Here is a 13,333-nt window from a genome sequence, read left to right as displayed (position 1 = left end):
TATGGATTGGGTAATCATATAGAGATTTTGGAGGAAAATAAATATGAGGTCACCTCATGATTTCTTCTTCTCATGGCTCTAACCTCCTGTGTTTCTCCTGTATATAAATCAAAGGATAGTTTTGAACTTTAATATGTTTTCAATTCCTATAAGAATCTAGAGGACATGGTATTCTATTCCTATGTTTGTCCTATTTCCGTATTTTCTGTTAAGACCTGCAAGGTTTCTAGCAAATTACCTAAGCTGTGTTCTTTTGCCCCAAATTATTTCTTGGTTTTTGCGCACACGCTTTTCGAACGGTTAAATGGTGATTTTTTTTTCAAAGAGTTTCTATATAGAAGTTCATCAACCCATCTTTATAGAGTGGATTTTAATTTTATAGTAGTTAATTTTATAGTTTACACTATTAAATAGTTACAAAAAATCATATAATCTTTTATCTTTGATCAAGCAAAAGAATAGTGCTGCAATGATTCTTCTGTACATAGTAGGGAACGGTTAGACAACATGGACTGTGGGAACCATATGCATAAGCCTAAAGGTATCATCATTGTGGGGGGCTGAAATGGTCTCTGATATGCCTGTATCTTGTTGACAACATGGACTGGGACAAAGACTGGTTTTGGTTCATCACAATAACTCACAATTGATTTGCTCACTAATTAGGAAATGGACAGTACAAGTCATGAAGCAATCTTAGAACACTTTAAATTCATGAAAAGCACATTAGCTCAAATGTGCAGCTTATGTCATGCAAACTACAGGCAGTGTGCTGATAAACATTTGGCTAACTATGGGTTAGGGTTATACAGAAGCAGGGAGGTGTAAAGTAGGCCGTGTTACATGCCTATTATCCTAACACAGCTCAACATCATCAATGTGGTCGGTAACTCTGCTTAACTTTGGCTTCAATTCTGCCCAGCCTTTTGTCGACACACGCTTTTAGTTTAAGGTTTATTTGTCTTCACTTGGTCATTTATTTACCACATGTGCTGTTTTGAAGCCAAGCTGCCAAGGAACACAGTATTCCCTTGAGTGGATATTTTTCTTTCAATTTATGATATTCTTTAACAAGGAGCGCTCTTTTTAGAAGGAAGATACCTGATCTTTTGTATTCCTTAATAAAAGGAAGATTTGTTCTTCTATAGTTTTCATCATTATTTTATGCTTAAATGAAGAAACAAACCAGTTGCAAATTTAGTACTTCGGAAATGAAGCTGACTTTTTTCCGTCAGGCTGCAGCTCTCTGGATGCCAAGTGGGAATGACCAAATTGGATGATTTCCTTTGACTTGTGCTTTGACTGGTGGCAGGTATATTGGTTTATGTCCTTGGCATACCTTGTTGATTGAACCTTCTGTTCTTATTGCAATTACATGATCAATGTAATCTCATGAATACTTTTTTAGCACTTAAGATGGTGTTAATAAAAATCAATGGAACATGGAACTGTAGTACACAATCAATCCCTGATCATTATTCTGCATATTCGAAGAAATAGTGTAATATCCCAACAGCCTATCTTAATCTGTCTTTCAATCCGGATCAGGATACCCAGGAAATAATCAGTGGGAACATAAAGTTTCTGCTTCCAATTGTTTTCATAATTCCCATTCTTCTTCATCTATTTTTGTTGCCTAATCAATTGGTTCTTTCCCCACTTATGATTCACAACTTTAGAGTTGAGCATTATATGCCTATCAGCATGTCATGTTTCTAATAAGAACTACAGTGGATTTCTTTTTTATGTATATACAGCAAGAAAGGGATTTTGTCCTTTTACATTTTATGTTTTAAGTGTGTCGGCCACCAGTACTGTGTATTTTCTAATCAAGGTACTTTCTGTAGTACAGATGTGTCCTTGGTTAACATAGGGCCATGACAGTGCCATACTGCCATCCGGAACCCCTGAAATAGTATCATTCAGAAGTTCAAAGCTCAAGATGCAGATTAAATTATTAATACCAAGGCGTGGGAAAAGCTTGTTGTGCATAAGGTGGACTCCCTTGAGTTAATGTAGTGGCGCACTGTGCCCATTGTTACTTACACAAGTTAGCCCTTTCTGCCCTTGTCGCATTTTTAATACTCGAAGCTGCAGTCAGGCTGCAGAATAAGAACTCCGTTGTCTTGATTTCTTTGGGCATCCATCTGAAATATAACCTTCAGAGAGCTAATCAGGAACTGGCAACATGTGTAGACAGCCACTCAGGACACATAATAAAGTGCCAGGTCCACCCAAAAATTAATTGGCTATCTTTGGTTAATTCTGCTCCATTTTCTCTGAATTGTGATGTTTGTTTATCTTTTACTTATCCTTTTGATTAGCAGCGTACTGCACATGCACCTGTAGTGGTGATAGTTATCAGAGAAAAAAATACCTCAGTTTCGTTTGTTGGTGGGAAATCTGCACTCTCGTGTTAGTCTGTTAGACAATTACTCCAAGTCATTATATAACAAAAGATAGCCATACTAAGTGCTTTAATACCTATTGATTACATATTTGAATTAGAATTTCGAAACTATTTGTCTTACACGAACTACCTAAATTTTTTTTTCTGAATAACAATATTTTAAGATAGATCATGTCTGCAGGTATCTGAAGATCAAAAGTGTACAGGATTATCAAAAGTGTTTAAATTTGTACATTTACACTTCATCGTCGGCAAATCTCAATTATATCGTCTGAATCTTCAGACTCTGCAGCTATCCGTGATGCTGATGATGACATGAACCGAAAACCTGCATCGCTTGCACTCTTTCTCACTGAGGCCAGTTGCTGCGACTTTTTGCAGTATGCTATTGCGCCCTGGATTGGATTGTCCATCTCTGAGCTTGCACTGCTGCTCCTCCTCAGCACTGGCCCCACGCCAGAGTCATTTGAGCTCAGTATGGAGGAGGATGAATTCGATGAAGAACATGATGATGTTGACGCAGAGGATGTCTTGTTTGATGTTGATGACGAGCACCGGATAATGACACTGGAGAAGGATCTCCTGTGGCCAAACTCGTCTTCTTTAAGCTTCCCTCCAAGCGCGAGGCTGTTGCTGATAGGTGAGGATATGTACCTGTTGCTTCTGATCTGGCCAAACGGGTTCTTCCTCCAAGACTTGAACTGCGCATGAGAGAGCTCATTTGCAGCAGGTGTGCCAGTTTTGCTATCTGTATTGCCTCCTTTAGTGGCAAATATTGTCTTGAGATAAGCTTTTGATGCCTTGAGCTTGAGTCCAAGGTTGAGATGCCTGATGAACTTGAGCTTCCTGGACCAGGTCTTCTTCTCACAGGCCGCCTCCTCCTCCTCAGCTCCAATACCAGCAGACGTGCATTCGTGGAAGTAATGCTCTGCATTGAGCTCTCCACTGACATAGCATGAATTTGCTGGTGACACATTGCACGACTGGTAAGGTGTTGCTGGTGCAGTGCTCGCGGAGAGCAGTCCCTTCTCAGCTGCACTCTCGAGCAGCTTCTCCACCATCTGGATGCGTGGTGGAAGGTGGAGCGGCAGTAGCTTCCCCTTGTAGAAGAGCTCATCGGCTGGTGATGCCATGGGCTCCCACTTGTCAACCGGAGCTGACATGTGGAACTCGAACTCCCTTGAGTTTTGTGAGGAGGCCGCCATGGCTGTGCTGTAGCAGAGCAAGCTTGCTCTAGCGGTGACCGCCTGTGCTGCCGCAGGTGAGCTCAGGTCCATGTCTATGTAGTCCTCTTCTTGGAGTGGTTGGTCATGGCTTTGGGGGCCATGTCTCGCCATTGTTGTTGCCTTGCCTTGTGTGTTTGGTGAGTGTGTTTCTGGTTTGGTTTTGGCAAAGATGGTGGTTGTGTTTTAGGAAGGAAGTGGAAGGAGTTTCAGCATGCTTTAAAGCAGGATGCCCGTAGCTAAAGAGTCTTATTAATTGGCTTATACTAGTACTTATGAGGGACCTGCTTTTACCCCTATGATCTGCCTTTTGTTTGCATCCTAATCCTCTTTCTGTCACGGCTATATGTAATGCAGTACTATGGTGCCTAGTTACTGTCGTGCTCTATTATTGACCTATTTTGTGGCTGCAGTGCATTTGGTGATTAGGTTATTTTAGTCGTTCCTTCCACTGCATGCTTCTCTTCTCATGACTTAACCTATTTGTTTGTTTAAACATGTAGCTTACAAGGTATCCATTAAGAGCTAGGCCAACGAGATGCGCACTTTTACCAAGTATTTACAAATTGCTTGGTACCTTCTGATATGCAGGTGCCTCAAACTGCTTGGTCCGCCTGCTAATGTATGCATGGCTGCAATGGGGAAACCTCATACTCCATCAAGCAAGAACGCAAGATAGTGTTGAAAGATGTTCTGTGATGGTTGGCTCGCTTGATGGTAGCCCCTGGATTAATTTTATTTCAAGGGAAAGGCAGGAGCTCTGCCGTTCACTATTAGAAGAAAGGAAAAACACCACATTACCGAGTTTTTGCTTTACAAGACTATTACATGATTAAAAAACAGACAACCATTTTCAGGATGGATGATGGAATGAGTATCTGTTGGGAATGCTCTAAGGTGCAGGGCCGCTAAACTATCCATGCAAAGCAAAACCACCTGATTTGGGAAAACCTTTGAAGGATTTGAAAGGTTTTTCTGGAGTGAACTTGCTTCCAAGGTAAAACATCTTATTAGCTCTTGACCTTTCCTGTTCAAGCTTATCATTGTAAATTTGGAAGGACGAACGCATGCCCTCAAAACATGGATCAGTATGCTATTTGTTTATTTCATCTTCATGTCAACCTGTGGAAGTGTGAAGCGTGACATCAGTGGAAGAGCTCAGGCCCCTTGTTTAAGTTGTCTGTCCAAACTGGGCGTGCGCAGCTAGAACGTTGTTTTATGGCATTTTCTCTACCTATTCTCACAAGCAGGCAAGCAGCTGCTGTCCCTCCCTGCCTGGGCTGGCATCCATTGTCAACTTTGTCTCTTTGCTGTAATTATTGATCGCTGGGCGTGCATTAGCTCTCATCGAGTCCTTTGTGCATAGTTAATACCTAGCAGACATTCCCGTACAATTTGGTGCGAAGATTAATATTAGAATTAGTTTGCTACTCCTATATGATTGTTTGTTTCTTCGTTTTTATAAATACAAATGTATTTTGCATGCAACTTTGCACCATTATAATTTAGACTCAACATGATCAATTATGTTTATCATTTTTCCTACTATTAACGAGACAGTTTTTAGTTATTCTTAAACACGGTGGATTCTTTACCATATCTTAGGTGGATTTTTTTTATCATTTTTGAGAAGTATCTTTAGGTAAAAAAAATTAATGCAAAGTTCTGGTACCTAAGGTACATAATACCTTAAAGTACTAAATTTTTACATTTTAAAGTATGCTACACCCCGATATACTTTTCAAATAGCGTAAAAAAGCTCATCTTAATAATGTGATAGATCTGTCACACCTAGCATTTGTCCTAAGGTCGACATGGTTGATTATCTTGTTCTTTTTTTTTCGAGGAATGTGGCAGGAGCTTTGCCATTTCAATTGATTATCTTGTTCAAATCTATGATCTATGCTGATGTTCCTCTTTTGTTTGTGGAAGTAATTCAGTCCCTTTTCTAATATGCAGATCTTTCTTGAACATAAGGCCATAAGGGTGAATCACCTCTAAAGAAACTCCGAGGTAAAAAAAGGCTTGGCAGCCCGCGGATTTCGGCAAACAATAGGTATTTGTTCCCTAGTAAAAAAAAGAACATATCTATATACAAATTCGTCAGGTTGTCATTTGCAACCCGTTAAATTAAAGCCCTTGACTTTATGATATTCTTCTGAATCCTTCTTTGTATCTCCTCAGAGTACCCACAGCACCAGCTTGAGCACTAAGCAACGTTCTGCAAATGGCTTAAAGATCTAATAAGAATGCCATTAGGTCCCCAGCCCTAATGCAAGGCATTATTATATCTAAACTAACACCCATTGACAAACAGCAGGCCTGCATCTTTGCAGATGATAGTGCTGATTAGAAAGGGTGTCAATTAGGTTAGGTGTTGATCAAGTGCCTAGGACCCTACTAAATTCCACTTATTGGTTTTTATCAAAATATCACAGTAGAAAAGTCTGCAACTCTGAACAGTTAATATCCTGAATTGCAGGTCTAAAGGTGAATATTTTGCCGGCACTGTTACTTGGTTAGTGCTGGTTGGAACTTGAAAAAGATTCTTGTTTGGTGTTTGCTCCCCTACAGATTCGTACGCACTAGGAAAGATTATAGAAACGGTGAACCGCCTATGCAAAATTTCATAACCACCTTCCTTACGGACACGGTGACATGATTGTACCTGAAAATGCATGGCGCCTGAGGTGACAATATAAACCCTAAACGATTAAATTATGATAAGAGTAGTTAGTTGTTCTCTCTTTTTCCTTGTACAGTAATCTAACAAGCTGCAGTGCTTTAACTGTATCTTTGTGTGCGTGTATTTTGCCCATGCCAGGCCATAGTTGCCGGACATTTCTTGGTGGGAGTTCAATTTTTTTTTTTTGCCCTTTAAGAAGAGAGAAGGGCCCTCTGAAAGTTCTCAAAGCTCGAGGTGTTCTTTGCCGCTTCTCCAAACTTGGAGCCGAGCAAAAAGCTTCTGATCTTGCAGCAATTCTGGGGTCTCTGATCATCTAAAGGCAGAAAGTTCGTGAAGAATTTTGACTGCTTAAATCTCCAGGTACTGATCCTAATGATTACTCCGTGTTCCATATGGCACTAAGCAGTCGTCTTTGCTGCTTTAATGTGCATAACTAGATTCGCACTGCCAAAAATGTTTGGAAAGAAATACTAGCCAATGAACACTTCTTTTACCTATCAAACTCAGGTCGAACTGTGATACTCGCAAGACGCCAGGTTCCTTTCTACTGTAGACATTTTTTCTGTGATGTGACTGAACTAGTTGTTTGGAAGATAACCTATTTTAGGCGAATGGAACAAACATCCTTTATCAAGGAAAAAAAATGCTTATCTTATGGGAAAGTTGCAGTTGTGAGGACTTCTTTATCGGAATTTATGCTGTTTGTGGTTGGTACCTGCACCATACAACCTGTTTCGCACTGAAGGCGCCACTCCTGTTTCTGCGAAAGCATTGTAAGCAGTACATACAGACTTACAGACGTTCAGCTTGTGTTTTTTTTGTGCGATTTTCAGCTCATGCTATTTATTATTATATGGTATTTCCTTTGTCTCTAAAAGCACTAACACTGTTCCCAAGTGCTAATAGCTGTCAAACTGGGTACATGACAATTATACATTGAACATTGACAACTCATGCAAATCCAAGAGGAAAGATGGTGTGGCACCAGAAGGCTGAAAATGGGCTTGTAAGATCATTCATAGTGCTTTCTATGTGACCAGTGATTTTAACTCGTAATGTAGGAGGCATGCTATGGTGGAGAGAGGGTTGAGACTGGGTGGCTTTAGATGAATCCCCATGCCCTCTACCGAATGTGATATCTATGCCAAACGTTATAGAGACAAGTCTCGAGATACACAGTGGAGGGAGGCGTGACTGTCCAAGGGGCTCGAGTGGGGAGAGGAGATAAGCGTCGATGACGTCTAGAGAATAGGGTGGGGGCGACAGTGGCGGATCCAGAAAAAAATATTAGGGGGGCTGGACAAAAGAGAATTGTTTTTAGCTCTCTCTTCTCTTCAATAATACCAGAAATTTTGTACACGGCTAAGGGGGACTTCAGTGACGCAGATCGGGTAGGGGGGCTGAAGCCTCCTAGCCTCGGTGGTAGATCTGCCCCTGGGGGCGAGTGAGATACGCCAATATGGAGATGAGATGAGATCCGGAGCTTACCCATGGTCATTGCCATTGAGCTGGGAAGGGGCAGCAAGCTCTCGCCCAAATCCACATAAGAAGAAGGGTTGGTGAGCTTGTAGCTAGATCCAGAGCCCTTCATCACTGTCAGGATGAGTTGAGCAGGAGGCAATGCCTCAATCTGTGCAGATCTAACACCTCGATCTGTGTCTGTCCACACTACCTTGGCCCATCGACAAAGGAGTAGGAATCGGTGACAGATTTGAGACGACGACGCCAAAGAGGGAGAGGGGGCGTCACCAGCCGAGAAAGGGAGATGGGAGGGGAAAGTTAAGGAGAGAGGAGATTGTAGGATAAATTTTGTATTAATTTATGTATTTTAGAGTCTTTAATGTAAAAGTTTGGATTTCTATACGTATTGCTAAAACATACGGCTAAAATATAAAATTTGGGGGGCTGGCATATATAAAGTTTTGGTCACCTTTAAAGCTACTTATACTATAAGAGAAGAAACTCTTGGATGAATGGTCTTATCTACGTGTGGCGTGCTTGGGACAGGGACGGACGTACGTTATGTGGAGTGGGGTCCTAGGACCCCACTCAAAATTAATATTTAGTGTATTACTAATGTGTAGTTAAGTATAAAAAATTTAAGCATACTAACGATCCTAATAAGATATCCCTATTCGATTTTTGTGCTAGATCCGCCCTGGGCTTGGGATCCTTCACGGCAGCTCAAGCACTGGTAATGGCCTAATAGATGGCCTCTCTTTTGCATTGTTTAGTGCTTTAAGTACTTAAAAAGGCAAAGCTACGAATGGTGAGATGTGATTGCTCAAGAATAACATGCGCCCATGATGTGATGGTCAGTAACATACGATCTCAATCAAAAGACACCACCGAGGTTTACCCGGAAGAAAAAGGAAACACTCCTGCCATTCAACTGAAATTCTAATGTCATGGGCGGCATACCTCGTCAAGCAGTGGGCCTGTACGTCTTTTTTCTGTGTTCTGACCTCGACTACTCGAGACGCTTTCTTCACAACTTCTATCTGCAGCTCTGCAAGAACTGAGAGTATGTCATGGCCTGAAAGGCGTTAGCGTTACCTAGCCAATACCTCTTTGGTGATGGGCTGGTGGCCCATCCAAACTGAGGTCCTTAGTGCTTTCAGCCCATATAGATATCAGGTGCAGGCTATCCCAAGAATTTTTGAATTTTGAATTTTATTTATTAAATTTTTTACAAATTTAATTTTGTATTTTAAAAATTATAAAACTAACCTCCTGTCGCCCTCTAAGAGGGCGGAAAGGTGACGTGGCAAATGACCGCTCGGCCACGAGGGACGACCGGCAACGGCGACATGGTGAACTTTTCATTTAGGTCCTTTCCATCCTTACAGAGGGCGGCAAGGGGCAAACTACAAAAGTGACGTACACGTTCGGAATTTTTCAAATGAATCGAGAATTTTTGAATTGAACCGCGGTTTGATGCATATATGTATAACGTATGTAATTAATTAGTCACAAATACTTTAGTGGCTCAGTGGTTGCTAGGAGACCAGAGGTTGAATCCTCGCCAAAGCAATTTTTTTAAATTTTTTTCTTGGGCGTTAAAAATAGGAGAAAATGTGTTTCTATGGGATTTGATCTCTGGAGGGGGACTAAGCTAAGATAGTAGTTATGATTAAATAAGTACATACATTATACATATATTATCAAACCGCGGTTCAATCGGATAGAAAATTTCCCAAGCGCATGTGACATTTTTGCAGTTTGCCCAAGGACCAAAATGAAAAAAGTCGCCGTGCCACCGTTGCCAGCTGTCCCTCGCGGCCATTTGCCACTTCACCTTTCCGTCCTCTTAGAGGACGGTAGGAGGTTAGTTTTGTGATTTTTTAAAATACAAAATTAAATTTATAAAATATTTAATAAATAAAATTCAAAATTCAAAAAATTCTCCCATCCTATCCCCCAAGCCCATAAGACATACCTGAGCTGCCTGCAACCACGCCCGCTTCCCTTCTCACGCTAACCGTCTAACCGAGCAGTCCGAGCCCATCTCTCTTTTCACGCTGCCTTCTGCCTGGACCGTCGGTCGGCAGCGCGCGCGGTGCACGGGCAGGCGCCGAGCCGCCGACGCGAAGTGACCCCGTTGTCGGTGGTGCGGTGGTGGTGACAGTGTGCCCACTCCCTCCCTCCCTCCTCGCGCGCGCTCCGACAAAGGTGTCACACTCCGCCCACCGGTTTCGCCGCCGGGCGCGCGGCTCACGCATGCGATATCTCGAGTCGAGCGCGCTGGCGTATCCAGGAGACCAGGAGCCCAGGACCGCACGCCCGCGACGCCTAAAGCTACCGTACGATTAACCAACCATCCAGCCGTCGGTCGCGCTCGTCCGTGCCTCACATCATACGCGTGACGAGTCCGGTGGCTCATGCCCACGGGCCACGAGAGGAACCATCTCTCACGACGGTTTTGCACGGACGGGAGAGAGAGAGAGCGCGGAGGCGCGTCCGCTGCCCACCATTTTCAGCCTGCTCCTGCATCTCTCGTACCGATCAGCCTTGGCGCCTTGCTACCGCGTGGGTACTATTTTGCGAGCACACAAAGACGGCAATCAGAATGGCAAGTCACTGTCAGGACGCACTCTGTCTCCACTAGCGCTTCTCTGCTGGTGCTTCCAATCCTAACACACATAAGCAAAACACCCTTTCGTTCCTGATGGTCAATCTGCAAGTGCGTCCATCTCACGGCCTCTGTGCGAAGCACGGCGACTTTAGCTTTCTCGAACACGTCGAAGACCTTGCTTGGCCCGGCATGCCGTCGACTCTTCGCCATCAGTTCCTTACCCCGTTTCCTTCTAGAATCTGTACGTATCTTCTTCGTCCAAATCGCTTTTAGCTGAACGCCTGAACCTTCAACGCAGATGCATCCGCGTGGTCGCCGAAATATATTGGGCTAGTCCGTAGAGCCGCGTGAGAGCCCAATAAAAGCATGACCAAATTTTACCGGTAATATATAATAATACTAATCATATCCACCGTCCAATCACCATCCAACGCTCCAACCGACGCGAAACCCCCCGTGATGCTTCGCTGCTAAGAGTCCCCCGGTCAAAGTCCCCCACCACAGGAGCACCAATCGCGACGCAGATCCAACGGGCGTAAGATCCACGTCTACCTCCATAAGCCTCTCCTAGTAAAGTCACCGCCTCCTACCCGTCTGGCCAATTCGCGCACCTCCACGACTCCGACCTCCTCCCCATCTCCCCCAGATCTCGCCGCGATGGCCACCGCCGCCGCGCGCGTCCTCCTCCTCCTCCTCGCCTTCGCCGGAGTGCTCCTCTGTCCCGCGGCGGCGGAGATCAAGCAGGAGTCCTTCAAGGACGACTCCCGCGCGTCCATCCTCTTCGAGAAGTTTGGGTTCTCCCGCCGTGGCTTCGTGGCCATCACCATCTCCGGCGCCAGGACCTCCTCGAAGCTCGCCACGCAGGACCAGTCGCAGTTCGGGTTCTTCCTCCTCTCCGACGAGGCGCTCTTCGAGGCCATCTACGAGCAGCCGCCTCCCACGGATCTGAACCCCAACCCCGACCCCAACCCGGGATGCGTCCTCTCCAGCCCCTACGTCAAGCCGCTCTTCAGCTTCGCCGACCTCGACAGCAACGGCAACTACAACAAGACCTTCCCCGTCACCCACCCCGACGAGTACAGCCTCTTCTTCGCCAACTGTGCGCCAGAGACGACCGTCACCATGGAGGTCCGCACCGACATGTACAACATCAACCCGGACGGCTCCAAGGACTACCTCTCCGTCGGCCAGGCTCCCGTTCCGGCGATCTACGCCTTCTTCACGGTCTGCTATCTTGTGTTCTTGGCCATCTGGCTTTACGTTACCCTCTATCGCAACCGACTGTCGGCGCACCGCATCCACCACCTCATGACCGGCCTGCTCGTGGCGCGCATGCTCTACTGCATCTCGGCGGCCGAGGACCAGCACTACATCCGCACCGCGGGGACACCACATGGGTGGGATGTGATGTTCTATCTGTTCCAGCTTGTGAAGGGTGTGATCTTGTTTGCGGTGATTGCGCTGATTGGGACCGGCTGGTCATTCCTGAAGCCCTTCCTTCAGGACAAAGAGAAGAAGGTGCTCATGGTGGTGATCCCATTGCAGGTTGCAGCTAACATTGCTGCAGCTGTGGTCGGTGAGACAGGGCCATTCTTGCAGGGATGGGTCACATGGAACCAGATCTTCTTGTTTGTGGATGTTGCTTGCTGCTGTGCCGTGCTCTTCCCTGTTGTGTGGTCAATGCGTTCGCTGCGGGAGTCATCCAAGACAGACGGCAAGGCAGCCCGAACCCTTGCCAAGCTTACGCTTTTCCGCCAGTTCTATGTTGTTGTGATTGGATACCTGTACTTCACTAGGATAATTGTGTATGCTCTGAAGACAATCACTAACTACAAGTACAGATGGGTTAGTGTTGCCGCAGAGGAGGTGGCCACTGTGGCATTCTACTTGTTCATGTTCTACATGTTCAGGCCAGCAGAGAGGAACCAATACTTTGCTCTTGATGACGATGAGGAGGAAGCTGCAGAACTGGCACTCCAGGAGGAGGAGTTTGAGCTCTAGAGTGGTGTGAGCCAGTGAGGGGATACATGATGGAGAATACAGCCTGACTTGTTCAGTTTCTCCTCCATTAATGTCGATCATACTATACAGATGCAGGATTTAGCCTATATTTGTCTATGTGTTATGGGGATATTCACTCTTTTCAATACTTTCTTCTAGCGTCAAATGCTGTTCATAAGTCCAAAGATAATTGGGCTGCTTGTGTTGCATAGTAGGGGCATTTAGTCTCTCTTGCTATTTTGCCAAGACTCAGGTTTGCTTCTTCGTACTTCTCGGTTGATCTGTATTACTTACAATCTGAAGAAATTTGTTGCTGCTGGGAGGATATTGGTAAATATGTCTCCTCACCTAGATTCATTTGTTAGGTTATGATGGTTATTGGGAATATGTGACGTAGAAAGGGACACCAACACTTGTTGGTGTATCACCATCTGGTTGCTTAGGTTATTTATGGATGACTGGGCACCAAAGAGAGCCATAGGTTGAAATCACTTGTAAGGCCTAGAGTAGCATATTGTCTGTCAACATGCTTCTTCAATCTTGATGACTTGAATGTTTGATGCAAACTTGTCATGCATCAATTGTCAATATGCTGTATTGCTATTCTGAAATGCTGCTTCTTTGGACAACATTATTAGTGGATTACTATCAATTGTCAATATGCTGTATTGCTGTAAGCTCTCGGTTCATATTGCCTATTGATATAACAATGTGTAGTCATAGGATTGCCATCTGTTTGGTGAGCTACCTGAAATGAACTTACGGGTGATTCAACACTTGTAAAACATGGCCATAGAGATTAATTAAAACACTTGAAATAAAACATGGCCATAGAAATTTAAAAGTATGTCACTCTAAAAAGAGAGTGAAATGCACCTTTATATATGCTACACTGAAGCATAGGATTTTATTGAAGCAAGAAACTCAATTGTACACAT

General features: G+C 44.2%; 2 protein-coding genes and 1 long non-coding RNA gene across 3 annotated transcripts; 2 read left to right on the top strand and 1 right to left on the bottom strand.

The window, feature by feature from the left end:
- Positions 1-2,497: 2,497 nt before the first annotated feature.
- LOC102708956 (probable membrane-associated kinase regulator 4) lies at positions 2,498-3,747 on the bottom strand. The gene has a single exon (XM_006646398.2). It carries the CDS (start codon positions 3,745-3,747, stop codon positions 2,653-2,655), a length of 1,095 nt encoding a protein of 364 aa, XP_006646461.1. The 3' UTR covers positions 2,498-2,652.
- A 2,388-nt stretch (positions 3,748-6,135) lies between these two features.
- On the top strand, positions 6,136-8,156 carry LOC121056740. The gene is made up of 3 exons (XR_005813490.1): positions 6,136-6,323; positions 6,458-6,679; positions 6,827-8,156. It is a non-coding gene; the product is annotated as an uncharacterized LOC121056740 (long non-coding RNA).
- Positions 8,157-10,977: 2,821 nt separating this feature from the next.
- On the top strand, positions 10,978-12,666 carry LOC102699546 (protein CANDIDATE G-PROTEIN COUPLED RECEPTOR 7-like). The gene has a single exon (XM_006644911.3). It carries the CDS (start codon positions 11,052-11,054, stop codon positions 12,393-12,395), a length of 1,344 nt encoding a protein of 447 aa, XP_006644974.1. The 5' UTR covers positions 10,978-11,051; the 3' UTR covers positions 12,396-12,666.
- Positions 12,667-13,333: the final 667 nt, after the last annotated feature.

The sequence above is a fragment of the Oryza brachyantha genome, chromosome 1 (genome assembly GCF_000231095.2).
Source record: "Oryza brachyantha chromosome 1, ObraRS2, whole genome shotgun sequence".
In the NCBI taxonomy this organism is placed as follows: Eukaryota; Viridiplantae; Streptophyta; class Magnoliopsida; order Poales; family Poaceae; genus Oryza; species Oryza brachyantha.
This window is presented reverse-complemented; position numbering and strand designations above follow the sequence as displayed.

What these genes read in the sequence shown, in the direction of transcription:
- LOC102708956 (XM_006646398.2), bottom strand. Translation starts at nt 3,747, where the DNA reads ATGGCGAGACATGGCCCCCAAAGCCATGACCAACCACTCCAAGAAGAG.
- LOC102699546 (XM_006644911.3), top strand. Translation starts at nt 11,052, where the DNA reads ATGGCCACCGCCGCCGCGCGCGTCCTCCTCCTCCTCCTCGCCTTCGCC.